Genomic DNA, 18,893 nt, shown 5'->3' with positions numbered 1-18,893 from the left:
GATTATTAATACAATATTTAAATATATATTTAAACGTAAAAACTCACTGTGTAGGCACGAAATACCCGCTATTAGTGTGGGTATCTATAAATTGTGTGAGTATGGAAAAACACTACCTACGCCTGCCCACCATTTTCATCCCTACTAATTAGCGAGTTCGTGAGTTACAAATAAAAAATAAAGACATTACAGAGACTAGCGTGTCGACCGATGCTTTTTGTCTCCCCGTATCCTTATTTTTTCTGATATCAAATGTATGTATAAAGTTTCTAAAAAAAATTCAATTTGTCTCTATAAATTTCTCAAAGTTTCTCCAAAAAGTGGTACGTTACTTTCCTTCAAAATTTTCAACTTCATCATGATATTTTTTCATTCTACATAGTAGAATATCAATTAGTTATTGACATAGTGGAATTATGGGATTAAAAAAATATATTAAATCCAAGTGAACTAGCAAAATACCCATGCATCAGCGATGTACGGGGCAATACTTCTTTGTTGCAAGATTAATAACACATATTACATGTACATTTATATGGTTAAGAAACATATGTTACCCGTGCATTCGTATTGTTAAGAACACACATGTGACCCGTACATTTGCATGAGTAAAAACACACATGTTACTTGTATATTCACATTACTAAGAAAACACATGTTATTCATGCATTCGCATAGTTAAAACACACATGTTACTTATACATTCATATTATTAAGAATACACGTCTTACATGTGTATTTGCATATTCAATCACATAAGAAAAATAAATGGCAGTTTTTAATTTGAATTTTCTAATGGAAATAACAAAGTGAAAGTCTGAAACATGATACCATATTATTTTTATTAAAATAAATATTTTAAAATTTATAAAAAATGAAATGATTTTTGCAATTTTAAATACGATTTTTTTAATGAAAAAATGAAAATCAAATCATTATACTAAATGAGTTTTTTTATTAAAAATATATTTAAAAGTTATAAAAAACTTCAATTTGGAATTTGATTTTTCAATTATAATAGAGAGGAGAAAAATTAAAATTTAAAGAATCTGAAATATTAAAATTCAATTGGTATAGTGTTACAAAACTTTGATGAGATGTAAAAGTGCAATTATTCTTAGATGAATAGTAAACGTTAAATAACATACATAGATTAGTGTAAAAAAATAGTTTGGATGTGAAAAATGATTTCAATCTCATCTAATACTCAATGTCTACTACATTTTAACATAACAAAACATAGGTATTGTAAATACTCAATTTTGGTGGGGTAGCGACATAGACCAATCGCTAATTAGTATTAATTAAGCAAATTGCACAAGGCATAAAATCTCTCTCCTCAAATAAATGCAAATAATAAAATACCTTAAATTGCATAATTTTCCATCTTAGAAGATTTGATTCAATTACAGTTGTGATCTTGAATCAATTTTCTAATGGATCAAATTGAAAGTCTTAAGTACAATATAATACAAACTAAACTATATAATAAAAAATATAATCTTAAATCAAAATACAAATCTTTATACATCACAAAATGACATTAAACACAGGAAAAATGATATTATCACAAAATGTATACTTTAAATTTAAGGTTATAGATTGATTTTATTGTATATTGATAGTGTGGGAAGATACATTGTAATAACATGTGACATAAATGAGTTTTTTTTAATTTTTTAATAACTTAGAACATTTTAAGATGGGAAAATGTGGAGTATGTGACATGTGGCAATAATGAGTTTTTTTATTACATTTTAAGATAGGAAAATGTGAGGAGAATATGACATGTGGCACGAAGGGAAAACATATGAGGAGGATGTGACATGTGACATGAAATAATTTTTTTTTATTATATAGTTAATAGATTCCATTCGATTTATGTATGTTATTTTGTAATATGTTTTATAAAATTATTTGCAACTTGTGTTGTGAAATTATTAGCAATTTGTATATTACAAAGTTATTAGTAATTTGTATACTACAAAGATTAGATATAGCACATGATAAAATTGGAGTATAAAAATTACTATTCAATTACATATTTATTCCTTTGAATTTATATATTAGTATAAAAACTTTAAAATTCTTTTTGTTTTTGTGTGTGGAATACTTCATTTAAGAAATGTAGACTAGTTTAATAAATATAGCCCATAATAATAACATTAAGTAATAAAACATGTCAAGTTATCATGTTTTTTTCTAGAATCTCCTTTTCTTCTTGAAATTTGAGGGCTCATGGTAATGTCGTGTACATTTGTTCAATTTTAAATGATAACCATGAGAAGCGGTGGTAATAAGGGCCACTCTAACCCACCTCTAGACTATCGAAATATAGGTTGAACGATCCTTATTGTTAAAAAAGGTTGAAAATGCAAGTACAACCTATATTTGGTACCCGTTTTTTCAAAACACACATTTATAACTAACTCGATCACAATTTTAAAAATAAATAATCATTGCACCTCATAAAATGTATTTAAAAAAAAAATCACAAACCAAAATCCACAATAACATATCATCTTAGTTTAAAACTTACAAGTTCTAACCAACAAATTAGCATAATCTTAAACTTTTAGACTCCTAGCTCACAATAAAGCTTCTAACTCCTAAGTTAACAATAATACAGTCTGATCTGGCCTAGTCCACTTTTGGACCGTCATAATCTTTAGCTCAATCTGTTAAAAATGTCAATCAAAACAGGTTGGCCCGTCGGATCAAATCCATATTATCATCTCTAACCATGAACATCTATTTTATCCGATAATTGATAAGTATGTATTCCAAAAATAAAAAAAATAATATTATACAACATTTTATCATTCTGTATATAATAAAATAACATTTTTATTACTAGAAACAAATTAAAACAGTGGAAATTTTTTTGTTCAACAATAGTAAGTACTAGGATTTCTTATTTGTGGACTCAACCATTTTTAACTTAAGAATACATTTATATCTTATAATAATTGACATATAAAATAATTATTATATAAATAATAATTCGTTGATATAATAAATTTATTAATATGGTTCGATCATTAATATTTAATTATAAATAAATTTAGATAAATATTATAATATTATTATAAGTTATTATTTCTCAAATATCAAACTCATGGAATTAAAAGGAAGAGCTGTATGTTGGGTTAGAAGCCACGCGGCTCAAATTCGACCACATTTAATAGGCAAACACCTACTTGCTGTCCGTCTATATTCTATTGTGGGTGACTGGGTGCCATTAAGGGTGGAAACAGGTCAGGCCAGGCCAGGCTTTGCCTTAAACAGGCCCAGCCTATATAGTATGTAGGAGCCTGGGCCTGACCTGTTAGCCTGTTTAAAAAAAGTTTCAAAGCCTAGGCCTGGCCTGTTTAAAAGCCTGGCCTGGCCTGTTAGCCTGTTTAAAAAAAGTTTCAAAGCCTAGGCCTGGCCTGTTTAAAAGCCTGGCCTGGCCTGTTAGCCTGTTTAAAAAAAGTTTCAAAGCCTAGGCCTGGCCTGTTTAAAAGCCTGGCCTGGCCTGTTAGCCTGTTTAAAAAAAGTTTCAAAGCCTAGGCCTGGCCTGTTTAAAAGCCTGGCCTGGCCTGTTAGCCTGTTTAAAAAAAGTTTCAAAGCCTAGGCCTGGCCTGTTTAAAAGCCTGGCCTGGCCTGTTAGCCTGTTTAAAAAAAGTTTCAAAGCCTAGGCCTGGCCTGTTTAAAAGCCTGGCCTGGCCTGTTATAGGCCAGGTAATAGGCCCCTGGTAGGCGGCCTGGCGTGTTTCCACCCTTAGGTGCCATCTTAAACATTGCAATAATATTCGGCTCATTCAAATTCCATTTTTGTGAGAGAATAATAACAATTACATGTAAAAGTGAAAGTAGTATCTAGCACCCATTTACAATGCTGCTAATTGTCTTTCTGACCTTGCTTATCCTATTTCTCATAACCAAATGGTATTACAATTCTACAAGCACCCATATCAAACCCCCTTCTCCTCCTAAACTCCCAATAATTGGAAATCTACATCAACTTGGCTTGTACCCTCACCGCACACTCCATTCTTTAGCCAAAAAATATGGTGTCTTAATGCTTCTTCATCTTGGGAAGGTGCAACTTCTTGTAATCTCATCTGCTGATGTTGCACGTGAAATAATGAGAACCCATGACCGTGTCTTCTCAAACAGGCCTCATATTAAAATGTTTGACATACTTTTATATGGTTCCAAAGATGTTTCAGCATCCCCATATGGTGAGTATTGGAGGCAGATAAGGAGCATATGTGTCTTACATCTTCTTAATATCAAACGGGTTCAATCTCTTCGTGATGTGAGACAAGAGGAAGTTGCTTTATTGATTGAAAAAATCATGCACTCTTGTTCTTCCTCGTTGCCAATGAACTTAAGTGGATTACTCTCCGCGGTTACCAATGATATAGTTTGTAGAGTGGCTTTGGGAAGAAAATATGGTGGAGAAAGTGGAAGGGGATTCAAAGAAGTATTGTTGGAGTTTACAGAGTTGCTTGGAACTTTTGTTGTTGGGGATTATGTGCCTTGGCTTGATTGGTTGAGCCATATTTCTGGATTATATGCTAGAGCAAACAGAGTGGCTAAACAAATAGATGAATTTTTGGACCATGTAATTGAGGAGCATATAAATATTCAAAAAGGAGACAGCAATGGACATGCTAGTTCATATTCTGAAGGTCATAAAGATTTTGTGGATGTTTTGCTTTGGATTCAGGAGACAAACTCAATTGGTTTTCCAGTTGACCGTACTGTCATAAAGGCTTTGATATTAGTAAGTATAAGATTCTCTATATGTTATCCTCATGCGTGCATTTGTGTGTTTTGTGTTGGAGAATTTCTCCATCCGAAATCCATAGATTAAACACGGAAGTCTTTATGACCATGACTTTGTTTCCATAACCTAATTTTTATGCCCATATATAAATTCAAATGGAACAACCATGGTCCACACCGAAGAAACCCCAAATGAGTTCATGGTGAAGATGAAAAACATACTTTGTTGAGCCATTTCCGGAATCTCGAAGGTATGAGGGTGTGATGATCTTCCAGATGTTAGAGCCCGAATGGTTTTCCTTATGCTTCTCTAGAGGGGAATGAGAAAACCAAGAGAGAAGGAGTGTGTTTTGATCTGAGACCTTTGCCTAATGGTTTGCCTTAGTGTTACTTATGGAAATATGATGGAGAGTTATCTTATATATGATAACTCTTCAGAATTCCCTTTATTCTCATCATCCACTTAACCATAACCTATTGCTCTACAAATGGGGACCATAACCTATAAATAACCCGTAGTGGTTACTACTTTAGTTGCAATAATTTTGAGTCCCTTCATCAAATCAGAAATTGCCTGAAATAATCTACACTTACATTATTATTTCATGACACATATGCCCTTAACCACCAAATTAATTACTGAAGATCATTTTATATTTTGGCTAATTACATAATAGTCATAACACAATTATAAAATTATAACCTATAAATTGTCAGAAATTCTAACATTTTGTTGGTTACCTTTGACTATGTATTTTGTATCACACATTTGACTATGTATTTATATCTGTTTTAGGACATGTTTGCTGCAGGTACAGACTCAACATCTACGTCCCTAGAGTGGGCAATGACAGAACTCATAAGGCATCCAAATGTAATGAAAATACTGCAAGAGGAAGTAAGGAATGTGGCTGGTAATAGAACCCACATAACTGAAGATGATTTAGGTCACATGCCTTACTTAAAGGCTGTGATTAAGGAAACTCTACGCTTACATCCACCAATTCCACTACTAGTCCCACGTGAAAGCATGCAAGATATCACTCTTAAGAGGTACCACATTGCAGCTGGGACAAGAGTAATTATCAATGCTTGGGCCATTGCAAGAGATCCTACATATTGGGATGAACCTGAAGAGTTTAAACCTGAAAGGTTCTTGGATAGTTCAATAGATGTCAAAGGTAATGATTTCCAATTGATACCATTTGGAGCTGGGAGAAGGGGTTGCCCAGGAACAATGTTTGCTATGGTTGTGAATGAGATTGTGCTAGCAAATCTGGTCCATCAATTTGATTGGGCACTAGTTGGTGGAATTGCAGGGAATGAGAGCTTGGACATGTCTGAAACAGTTGGTTTAACCATGCATAGAAAGACTCCTCTTATAGCATTTGCGACACCATATCAGAAGTGTGATTAGTTACTCACCTTAACTATGTGGTGTTGGAACTTATGAGAAGATATAAGAGATATTTATATCATAATATTTTCAGAGACTGATAAAGTTGAATAAGTTGGTGGGTTTTAGACTTTCCCGGCCCGAACACCACGAGTTAGGATACTTTCTATTAATGGAGAGACAAATGTTTCAAAAAACAAAAGGAAATGTAACTTCAAATAAAAAAAATATATTTAACTTCAAATTTTAATTATTAATTATTTTTAGCCATACATGGTGATAGATGATGATGTAGTAGATGTACTACCCATTTTTAAAGTCTTCTTTTAGTCGGTCTATGTTGAGCTTGCTTTAATTGATCCATTAAGTCAAGTGGGCTTTACCAAGAAATTGCAGCACCATTAGTCCTATTAATTGCACCGAAATAGTTTAGTGAATAACAAATAATAAAGGCAATAATTAATCACATGCGTCTTACCACAGCTCACAAGTTCTTTAATTAGCTCACAAATAATAGAAGCAATCACATGCACCTAGCTACCACCTCAAGTTGCAATGGCCTCAGTAGTGAAGCTTTCTTACAAGAGACTACAAAATGAAAAAGAATTGGAAGCAAATATTCTAGAAAGAGAAGTAAAGAAAGCAAAGGCATGGCTTAAATTTAAGGCTCTAGCAGGTAGGAGAAGCCCAAGGCTTCGTATTGCTAGGTTGAGGAGGTACCTTAGAAAAAGAACAAAGTTTCTCTCTAGGGTCACGGTGTCATGGTGTAATAAGACTTTGAAGAAGTTGAAGAATGGACAAAGTCACATGAATGACCTATTTGGGGGCAATTTTCTTTTCATGCAAGCCAATCCTACTCCTTTTGGGTCTGGTGAGAAAGCTTATAATGATGGTTATAACCTTCACAAATTACCAACCAAGTATTCTGTTAGCAGGATCTCATAACAAAATTTACTCGTGTTAGATACTCTATATGTCGATCCTCTATGGTAAATATTTTATCTTTCCTTCATAAGATTTAATTAGCCATATGGAATTGTGATGCTTACAAATATTTCATCCCACATTTTTTCTCTTGTTTTTAGCTATACAAAACTGTTAAATATGAGCATATAGTATAAAAAAAAGTTAGTATCATCTTCATTAATGGAGAGACAGATACATCCAAAATAAGAATAAAAATATAATACGATTTGACACTTTTATCCTTAAGATATAATAAAATGATATTTTTATTTCTCTATGTAAATTTAAAAGTGATTAATTGATGGAGAGGATCCTAACTCGTATAAAAAACATCCCGTTCCCACTAGTTATGTATACTAACAACTCGCCAAGAAATTTAATGATGGACCACATCTGAGCTAATTCATTATGCATTGCATATACCATTGTTGATGAGCACAAACTATTCACGTCAATAACACATTTGCAATAGGGCCATTTACAGGTAAACTCTCATTGTCTAATTAAATTGTTAACTATTCCTATGAAGCATCTCACCTTTGGGCGGTGGCGAAATTGACGGTGGACAAATTTTGCTTCAGTATCTCCAAAATATTGATCCAATAATGGAAAACTAATAATTTAGTTAAAATCATTTCGTTCAATTTTGCATGCCCCTCTCGAACGAAAAAAAGGAAGAAAAATATATAGTTTATTAATTGAAAAATTATTTGGAAACACGCATCTTATAACTTGAGCCCAATTGCAAATGAGTGTTTTTAACTTGGCAATAAGTAGACATGATATCACATATTAATTAAACACCTTAAAACATTAGCTTTCATAAAATCATCTGATTATATGTTATACACTTTACTACTTTTTTTATTGTGTAACTTATATCATTCATATTGTATTCCTAACAATCTCTTCTTCAAATATGAGTTATCTTCACGTGAGAGTACATCCCCTTTAATGGAAATTTTTCATGTATTTTAACCATGTAATCAAGAGTCTCTTTTGTATTGGGTGGCACCCCTTATGCTCATTTTAATACAATTTTTATTTATGGAAAAAAAAATCAAGAGTCCAATCTACTTGGCAATCCGACCACCAATACTTTTTTATTGTACAAATATCCAAAAATGAAGTATTTTTCTAATAATGCCCTAAAAGCACTCGTGACATTGATGACTTCATATAGCAATCATGCATCTGCAAAGAATTGATATTTTTGAATGTTGTCAACGATCAACCGAACTGCAGAAATTGTGGTTGCTACTGTAAGTAGTGAAGAAAAAACGATGTTGAACCAATGCCATGCCTTCTTAGCTGTTCTAGTTTTCTTCCCCTTAACCTAAGCAGAGGAAAAAAACAAACATGTCATATATGCTGTTTAATTTGTTTGTTAAAGCTTCATAGTGTAGTGTCGTTATCACAAGTAACCTTGATGAAGACCATGCTTGGGAATGTGAAGGTGAGAGGTACAAGTGAAAATGAGCCCAACAAATTTACAAAGTCACCCATAAAAGGAAATGCTGCAGTGACTAGTGTGTTCCCTAAAAAGAATAACACACGTAGGAGGAATAAGTTTTTCAAGTTCTTCCCCGAATGCATCCCCTTATTAACGTCAAGGAATCTAGTGTCCAACGCCTCATGAATTGGTGCAGCAAACACCTGCGTTTTTTTAAAGGCAAAAAAGACACCCTTGGTTCGTTAGGTATAATATTAATTTTTTGTTATATATACTCATACTTCAATTTCACCACATAATTTATCTTTGCTTTGCCCCTCAACTTTTTGTCTGAGAAGAAGCATTAGGCACAGTGATGTAAATGCTTTAATATGTTAGATATTCACCTTTTAAGTCTTACACAATTAAATGATATGCTAATATTGTAAAAAAAATTGCAATGTGTTAGTACACATATATTAAACTTTTTTTTTTGTTTTTGTTTTCCTTCCTCATCTTTTGCTTATTTTGCTAATATGCTTTATTACATGAGGTTTAGTTCATTTGCCAAATTTATGTCCAAAACTAATAGAAAAAGCCTAAATAGCCTAAAAAACTCATGGATTCACAGAAGAGAAGTTGTGACAAAAAAACACGTGGGAAAGGTTAGTTCAATGCCAAATTTATGTCCAAAACTAATAGAAAAAACCTAAACAGCCTAAAAAACTCATGGATTCACAGAAGAGAAATTATGACAAAAAAAACACGTGGGAAATGTTAGTTCATTCCCCAAATTTATGTCCAAAACTAATAGAAAAAGCCTAAACAGGTGGGAATTATTCCATCTTGAAACTTGCCATGAAAAAATTATGAGCACCATTATTTGTACATCAAAGAAGCACGTAAAAAAAGAGGAGACTTTCCTTTTTCGATTAAAACAAGAAAATAAACAATCCATTTTCTTCTATTTCTCTTTATCTATTTGTTGGAAGGTGTTCCTTTTTAATGCACTCTTGAATCTTGATTGATGTAAAAAAAAAGTGTAAAATCATACATACATGTTGTGAGGTTATGGACTGTAAAAAGACAATGGCGTTAATGAGGACGTTGATCCATCTGGGTCCACTGAAGTTTTGAGGAAGGTATGCAGATACCATAGACCCATAAGCCCAATATCCCACTATGGTAACTCCGTAATAAAACATCACCCCCATTGTGAATTGTGAATACAATGCCTTCCTCATATTTTTCACTGGTGGCTTACGTAGCGTGGACTGCATTCTCAAAATTAAACCATTTATCATATATAACCATAAATAAAAAATTCATTTATTATATATGATGACAAAAATTGAAAGCTAAGTTATGGTCAATTTTATTTTGTCTGGGGTAAAGATAGAAAGAAACATGACCTGTATTTCAAGGAGCAGGCCACCAGTGTTGCAAACTATGACTGCAGAAATGGCACCAAAAGCGTTGAAAACCTTGCTCCCTTCGCTTCCACTTATATGGAAATCCTTATTCGAATTTGATTTTCCTTCCAAACACAAATAAAAATAGGGTGTACATTTAATCGTAGTGACAATGTTTTAGGAACAGTACATGTTCACCAGAATAATATATTTACATTTTCAAGGTGCACTAGAGTTATGCATATTAGTTACTGCCATTAATGAAGATAACTAATTAGATTATTTTCAACATATGAAGTGTCCAACTTAAATGTACCAGTCAAGTTCATGCAAGAATTCCTCTATATTTGAAAAATATAAACAGAATGCTTAATTACCATCTTTGACTAAAACAATCAAGACCATTATTATGTATGAGAGAGTGAGCACTGCAGAAGCTCCCAACCAATTTCTCATAGCAGATATTGTTGGGATGAAGAAGGAGAATAAGAAGTAAAGAGCTCCTGTGATGACTATGTAATATTGCAGCCTCAAGGGAGAATCGTGAAATTCTGAGTTTATTTCCTGCAGTAAACAACCACTTTTAGTTCGCAATAAACTCATATATTCATCATCTTATACTCCCACCCGCATATATATATATATAGAGTGAGACACTTATCTTTTTTTGAGGTTTTTCACTTTTTTATTGTGTCTTAGACTAATGATAAAGATTTCATTAGAAGTTATGATATTGGCATTTCTCATTTCTAGAATGATAAATACACCATTTCTCATAAAACTTTACTTCAACAGAAATGCTTGATGTGTAGTCTAAGTCAGACACTAAAAAAAACCATGTTCTTAAATTTCGGAGTTACATGATCTTACCTTAAGTGCCTTGCCCCCAAGAAGGATGAAACCCATATTTACAAGAAGAAGGGTCGAACACTGGAAGGTCCATGTGATGCGGTACATATTCTTACCTTTTTAGAAATTAAGGAATAGTAGCTCAATTAGTAACATACTTAAGTTAGATTAATACTTAAAGTTTGGATATTTTTGTTTGCAACTATGTTACTCTAGAAGCATCTCAAAAACAAAATAAAAAAAGTCACCGTAAACAAATCCCATAAGATCTCTGTATCTGATGAATCTCTGACCATCAATGACATGAAATGATGCCAAGAGCCAGTTAGCATAGGCAACGTAGAGTCCCACAACTATAAGGCATATGATACCCCATTTCCAACCTAGTGGTACCAAAATCAGATTAGAAAAGGTTAATATCCACCCACAATTGTAGCTTGTCACCAGCAACAACCCCACTTGTTGCCACGAATCTGCATATTGTCATCAATTTCATCAAATGAACGAAAATATCGATTCACAAGGAAATAATTATGAAGAATCCACTAGCAAAAAACTAAAAAGTAATAGTCCCTGTACGTGTCGAAATGTTCTAGATGATTAGCAGCTAGTGACAGACCCCAAGCAAGGGAAAACGTGTTGAGCATCTCATATAGGTAGCATGCATAATTACACTCTCTATAAAAAATATACGCTAAGTACACTTTTATTTTATCAATTCATCAACTCATTTTATTCATTCACGTTTTATATTTTTCCTTTTTTTTAATTTTATTTCTTAGCATATATGCTCCACTTAATATGCTAAGTGAAACTTATTGATTTCTTTTCCAATTATATTAGTTAAACTAGCATATTAGCTTGTTCGTAGATGCTCTAACATATATCCTAAATGAATGATTGTGATTATATCAAATTTGTACAACCTTCTTTTTTAGTAAATATAAAAAAATAACTTGAAAGAGAAACTGTAAGACTTTCTTTTCTTTTTTAAAGAAGGAAGTTGGATGGCTGACATACAAACTTGGAAGTACCAATAAATATAGACAATTGAATACTAATTTCTAAACTTCAAAACAAAAAGTGAACTGAGTGTAGATGTAGAATTACCGTGGTCAATAGTATGAGCAGAAGTGAGGCCACAATCTTCATTTTGGGTACCTTTATCTTGGTCCTGTTCGATGCTCAGATTGGATGGTTTACTATTATTGCTTGCTATTCCTTCTACCTCCATGTCAATGGGGAATCCTATATCTTTAGATAAGAACAAAGGTTTGGTTCCTAAGATATATCAAGGAAGTTGCAAACCTATAGGGAAGTCCTACCCAATAATTTGGACAGAAAACAGGTTCAGTACAAGACAAAGACACCGAGATAGATGATTCTCTCTGTGAGGTCTCGGACCATTAGCCAAAAAAATCAGCTTGTCTTTGATTGAAAAATGTTACCATAAGATTTGACATTTTATAGGACAACCTTTTTTTTATGTTCCACTAAGTAATGTAACCATTGGTGAAGTTAAATAATGTATGCAATGCATACATGTGACTAGAGGGTCCAAATTCTATCCATTTACTAAATAATGAAGAACATATGAGTCCTTCAATAGTGAGAGAAAAACTTTAGTTAATAATTTAACAGAAAATGAATTGTTGATCAATCATAAATCTTTTGCACATTAAGTGAAACATGAAAGCATGCATCTAATTTTGTCCTTAAAAAAAATAAGTTTAAACAAGATATTTATATTTCTAGCTTTCGATATACACATCACATCACAATACTTTTAACTTTTTATTATACATATCACATTACTCTTTCAAATATGGCTAAAGTTCCGTGTGATAAAATCAATGGCATGATTATTTGTTTTCAGCATTGGCAGGGTAGGGGATTCACTGGTTTAAGTTTCTATTTACAAATAATGTAACTTACACTTTCCAGATAATGTAAAATAATGGTAGGCTGGTAGCTAGTGTAACTGCATTAGGATTTTAAGGATAAGATATAATGAAATATCTACTCATATAGTAGATAATTTACTTTTATTAATCATTAAAATCATAATATGTATCATATTTAATAATTTTCTATAAAAGAACATTTCTAAAAAAAATTATATTATGTCATAATTTTAATAGTTGGAGAATATAATTTAATTCTTAATCAAATCTCTTTACTGAGAAAGAGAAGTTCACACGTATCAATTTTATGTAGCAATCAACTCAATTTACATTGTGATCCTTTTTCTATTTAGCAAAAAAGATCCACCTATGCAACGTGCCCCTATGAAAAATCACCTTATTTCTCATGAAACAAACCAAATTGGTGGACATATCTATCAACAATATAATAAAAAAAACTCTCTCATGCCACATGTCACTTTCTCTTTCCCTCATGTCACATGTCACTTTCTCTTTACATTTTTTCATTCATCCCATATGTCACATCCTCCTCGTATATTTTTCTTCCTACTTTTTATATATTATATATTTTATATGCTAATAATAATTTAATATTAATTAGTGATTGATTCATGTCGCTACCCCACTAAAATTGAGTGTTTACAACATCTATGTTTTGTTATGTTAAAAAGTAATAGTCATTGAACATTAGATGAAATTGAAATCATTTTTCACATTCAAATTATTTCTTTACATTAATCTATCTATATAATTTAATTTTTACCTTTAATCTAAGAATAATTGTGCTTTTTCACCTCATCAAAGTTTTTTGACATTTTTTGCAATGAATTTTAATATTACAGTTCAGATTCGTTGAATTTTATTTTCTCTATTAACAACATAATAAAAAAAACTCTCTTATGCCACATGTCAATTTCTCCTTACATTTTTTCCTTCATGTCACGTGTCATCTCCTTCTCACATTTTTTCCTTCATACTTTTTAAATATTTTATATGTTAATAATAATTTAATACTAATTGTAGAAAATTCAAATTAAAAATTATCAATTTATTTTTCTTATATGCTTAAATATGCAAATACACAAGTAAGATGTATATTCTTAATAATATGAATGTATGAGTAATATGTGCGTTTTAACTATGCGAATACATGGGTAACATGTGTGTTTTTAGCCATGCGAATGCACGGGTCACATGTATTTAATTACTATCATTATATTATTTAATTAAAAGATAACAATGATATATATATTCATGAAAAATATATGTATTTTAATTAGTAATATAACAAATCAATTATTAGACTCTTTTTATTATTTTGATTAAATTTATCAGAAAATTTAAAGAAGCACTAAGCTTCTTGAAATTATACACACAGATATTTGTGGACCTTTTGATGTTAATTCTTTTCAATAAAGAAAATATTTCATTACCTTCATTGATGATTATTCACGTTATGGATATATCTATTTATTCTCTGATAAATCTGAAACGCTAAAAGCCTTAGAGATTTACATTACTGAAGTTGAAAGACAATTAGATAAAAAGATGAAAATTATCAGGTCTGATCGAGATGGTGAGTATTATGAAAGATATGATGAAAATGGACAACATCTAGGTCCATTTGGTAAATTCCTTGAAAGTCGTGGTATATGTGCACAATACATAATGACAGGTACACCACAACAAAATGGTGTATCAGAAAGGCGTAATAGAACATTGTTGAATATGGTTAGGAGTGTGTTGAGTATTTCATCTTTACCCATTTCATTGTGGACTTATGCTTTAAAGACAGCCATGTATTTACTAAATAGGGTTCCTAGTAAGGCAGTTCCAAAGACTCCTTTTGAACTGTGGACAGGAAGGAAACCTAGTTTAAGGCTCCTACATGTTTGGGGATGCCCGACGAAAATTAGAATTTATAATCCACAACAAAAGAAACTGGATGCAAGAACAATCAATGGTTATTTCATTGGTTATCCAGAAAAATCAAAAGGGTATAGATTTTATTTTCCAAATCATACTACAAGAATTATTGAGACTGAGAATGTTAGGTTCATTGAGAATGGTGAGATTAGTGGGAGTGGAACATCATGTAAAATGGAAATTCAAGAAGTGAGGGTACAAGTTCCATTTACTTGTGTTCCTAATAATGATGTTCCTCAAGTTATTGAACCAATTACTAATGATGAAGAACAACAAAATAATCTTATTATTGAAAATAAAGTTGATGAACCTATAATAGTAGAATCACAAGAGATAGAATTAAGAACATCTCAAAGAGAAATACGATCTGCTATTTCTGATGATTATGTGGTTTACTTACAGGAGTCAGAATGTGACATAGAAATTGAGAATGACCTAGTTATGTTTTCACAAGCCATGGATAGTGATAATGCTGATAAATGGTTAAATGTCATGAAAGATGAGTTAAAATCTATGAAACAAAATGAGGTTTGGACCTTGTTGAGTTACCAGAAGATTCCAAAATAGTTGGTTGTAAGTGGGTTTTCAAAACCAATCATGATTCTTATGGTGACTTAGAACGTTATAAGGTCAGACTTGTAGCAAAAGGCTATACACAGAAAGATGACATTGACTATAAAGAGACGTTTTCACCAGTCTATAAGAAAGACTCACTTAGGATTATCATGGCATTAGTGACTCATTATGATTTGGAATTACACCAAATGAATGTGAAAATCGCCTTTCTAAATTGGGATTTAACAGAAAAGATCTATATGGATCAACCAATGAGATTCATAGAGAAGGGAAAAGAAAACATGGTGTGTAAACTTAAGAAATCAATATATGGACTTAAACAATATATGGTGTGTAAACTTAAGAAATCAATATATGGACCTAAATTGGGATTTAACAGAAAAGTCTATTGTATCCTTTGGGTTTAAGGAAAACATTGTTAATCGATTTATATGCTTAAAGGTTAGTGGGAATGAGTTTATCTTTTTGGTTCTATATGTTGATGATATCTTGCTTGCAACTAATGATCTTGGTCTTTTAAATGAGACTAAGATGTTTCTCTAAAAAAAAATTGAAATGAAAGATATGGGTGATGCAAGCTATGTGATTGGAATAGAAATATTTCGTGATAGATCACAATAATTTTTAGGTTTGTCTCAGAAAGCATATATTAACAAAATTTTAGAAAGATTCAGAATGGATAAATGTTCAGCATCTCCCATTCCAATTCAGAAAGGAGACAAGTTTAGTATGATACAATGTCCAAAGAATGATTTGGAACGAAAGCAAATGGAAGAAATTCCTTATGCATATATAGTTGGAAGTTTAATGTATGCTCAGACTTGTCCGCAACCAGATACTAGTTTTGCAGTTGGAATGTTAGGAAAATACCAGTGTAATCCTAGTATAGAACATTGGAAAGTCGCAAAGAAAGTTCTGGGATACTTACAAGGTATAAAGGATCACATGCTTACTTACAGGAGATCAAATCACCTTGAGTTGGTTGGATATTCAGATTCAGACTTTGTCGGATGTATAGACTCAAGAAAGTCTACTTTCAGTTATGTGTATTTATTAGCTAGAGGAGCTATCTCATGGAAGAGTGTGAAGTTGACTATCATTGCTGCATCCACTATGGAAGCTGAATTTGCGGCATGCTTTGAGGCCAAAGTTCATGTTAAATGGCTACACAACTTTATTTCAGGACTTGGGGTTGTCGACAGTATTGCCAAGCCGTTGAAAATTTATTGTGATAATTTTGCAGCAGTCTTCTTTTCTAAAAACGACAAGTATTCCAAAGGTGCTAAACATATGGAAGTGAAATACTTTATCGTTAAAGAAGAAGTTCAGAAGTGTCAATTGAGCATATTAATACTAACCTTATGATTGTAGACCCTTTGACGAAAGGTTTACTGCCCAAAATATTTACTGGTCATGTAATAAATATGGGTATTATGTTTGTGAATGAATGTTGAACACTATGTTATTAATAAAGTCTAAATATTTTGACACTTCAGACTTGTTAATATTTAAGTTTCTGATTAATATTTTATTTTCACACTTATGTACACATGTGAGAATGATAATGTTGAAAATAAATTTTTCTTTTTAAATGGCATTATTATATGATTCCCTTTAATGTATCATGTTAGGATCAAGGTTAATATAGTAGTACATGGAAGGGACTATATTGGATAAACGATGTATAACCACCATGACTCTTATTAGTTATTGTTTTTTAATCATGACTTGTAATGTAATGAATATGGAAAACATATTCTTATTATGTTCATTATGTTAGATATATATCATATCATGAATTGTATTGTCACATGAGACAAGTGAGAGAATGTAAGAATGACTCTTGTGCCATGAAAGGATATACTATTTTGTTTTGAATATTATATTTCTTGAAGTGGAGAGTTGTGAATGAAATTGTAAGACTCTTGAAAAAAGACTTTAAACATAGTCTCAATCTCTGTCCAGAAATATTGCGTTATTAGCCATCAATAAAGAAGAGCATATAAAGAAAGAGAAAGAGATAGAAGAGTTTCTCTATTGACAAAAAACAGCGCACAACATGAGAAAGGAGGATTGTGTCTTCATAGATAGAGGTAATCTATAACTATTCTTATGATGTGAAAACTATAATTTCTTAAGATCCATTTACACATGACTTCCATGACAAAACTTACATTTTCTTGATAAAATGAATGTATGATTGTGAGGTATAATGAGGGAAATCACTCCTCCACTAAATCAAATCCCTTGATATAAGGAATCAATTATAGTAGTTAAAACACATAAGCAATCCTAACACTCATGATCTCTAATTCATAGGAAATCTGCATCATAGAATTATGATTGATTCAATCATTAATTAAGGATCTCTATATATACATCTTGTACACACTATCAATGATATGCAAAAATCAATTTTCTTCATGGTATCAAGAGCAGTTCAAGCATAACTGCATTTTTTTCTTCTCGATCTAGCCTTGTTGTCTTCATCACAGCAGCATGAATTCTTCCACCTCTTAAACTGAGGCCACTCCAAACAACACTCCTTCCAGCAACATTGATAGACTTGTTGTCCTCAATGTTGGCTCACAACTTTACATCAAACTTGATGGAGATAATTATCCAACCTGGCGTCTACAATTCATATCCCTTCTAACAGGCTATGATCTTTTAGGCTACATCAATGGTAGCATAATCTCTCCAACCAAACACTTGGATGAAAACTCATCCCTCATCAATCCAACATACACACACTGGATCCGTTAGGATCAACTCATCCTGCACGGTCCAAACTTCCATACAAACATGGGAGACCTTGAAAATTATGTATGCTAGTAGATCTAGAGTGCGCATCACAGCCCTCGAGTAAAGGATCACCACTTTCACAAAAGGCACACAATCTATGGCTGCCTATCTTCAAGGGAAAAAGGCCATTGCTGATGAACTAGCCATCATTGAATGGATATATATACATCTTATATACACTATCAATGATATGCAAAAATCAATTCTCTTCAAGGTAATGGATATGAAACCATTCTAAGCATTGTGATTGTGAGGTTATTGGCTATGAATAAAATCCTTGTGAGTTGTGTCATTCTCACCATATTTTCTATGTGCGTATATTTCCTCTGTCTTATTGTCACTATATCACTAGCCCTTCCCATCATGGAATTTGGATTCCAAGTTTTGATTACAATTTGGAAAGAGCATGCAAAAACTCTAAATTTGAGAGTATGATTTTCTGAAAGAGAAATTATCTATGTCAAAATAACTCTATTTCTCTATTATTAACTAATCAAATTTTATTACATGTAATAATGTAGTACTATTAACTTATACATTAATATAATATTTATTTATTACATATTTATCAAAATCTTATTAATAATAATGAGTTAAACATAGAGAAATAAGATAAAAGATCTCAATTCAGCTCATGAGACTTGTTTTTTAGCCGTGTGATGAAAGTGTAAAATAAAACTATACAAATAAAAGGTTAAGAAAATATGTCCAAAGTATATTAACTTTATCAACCTGTTTTTATTTTTATTAGGCTTAGAAATATGTGTTAACTCTCGTTTGAAGTTTGGCCAAATAAAAACTCTTATGGTTATTATATATAATTATTAGTG

The 18,893-nt window shown here is 31.8% G+C and overlaps 3 protein-coding genes and 1 long non-coding RNA gene across 5 annotated transcripts; 3 read left to right on the top strand and 1 right to left on the bottom strand.

The window, feature by feature from the left end:
- Positions 3,846-6,263, top strand: LOC109362333 (cytochrome P450 71A26-like). Its single transcript, XM_019608053.1, has 2 exons — positions 3,846-4,774; positions 5,573-6,263. The coding sequence occupies exons 1-2, from the start codon at positions 3,878-3,880 to the stop codon at positions 6,191-6,193; spliced, it is 1,518 nt and encodes a 505-aa protein (XP_019463598.1). The 5' UTR covers positions 3,846-3,877; the 3' UTR covers positions 6,194-6,263.
- On the top strand, positions 6,728-7,117 carry LOC109361923. The gene has a single exon (XM_019607448.1). The coding sequence runs from the start codon at positions 6,728-6,730 to the stop codon at positions 7,115-7,117; it is 390 nt and encodes a 129-aa protein (XP_019462993.1).
- On the bottom strand, positions 8,259-12,303 carry LOC109362335 (proline transporter 2-like). Of its 2 annotated transcripts, XM_019608055.1 has the most exons (8): positions 11,942-12,299; positions 11,080-11,304; positions 10,853-10,947; positions 10,360-10,546; positions 9,983-10,107; positions 9,629-9,844; positions 8,564-8,794; positions 8,259-8,474 (listed from the first exon to the last, which is right to left on the bottom strand). In XM_019608055.1, exons 1-8 carry the CDS (start codon positions 12,063-12,065, stop codon positions 8,325-8,327), a joined length of 1,353 nt encoding a protein of 450 aa, XP_019463600.1. In that variant the 5' UTR covers positions 12,066-12,299; the 3' UTR covers positions 8,259-8,324. The 2 variants fall into 2 exon arrangements, with proteins under 2 accessions (XP_019463600.1, XP_019463601.1); XM_019608056.1 differs by lacking the exon at positions 9,629-9,844 and having other exon boundaries at positions 11,942-12,303.
- Positions 10,542-11,066, top strand: LOC109362338. Its single transcript, XR_002109395.1, has 2 exons — positions 10,542-10,968; positions 10,999-11,066. It is a non-coding gene; the product is annotated as an uncharacterized LOC109362338 (long non-coding RNA).

The sequence above is a fragment of the Lupinus angustifolius genome, chromosome LG12, assembly GCF_001865875.1.
Source record: "Lupinus angustifolius cultivar Tanjil chromosome LG12, LupAngTanjil_v1.0, whole genome shotgun sequence".
Taxonomy (NCBI): domain Eukaryota; kingdom Viridiplantae; phylum Streptophyta; class Magnoliopsida; order Fabales; family Fabaceae; genus Lupinus; species Lupinus angustifolius.
This window is presented reverse-complemented; position numbering and strand designations above follow the sequence as displayed.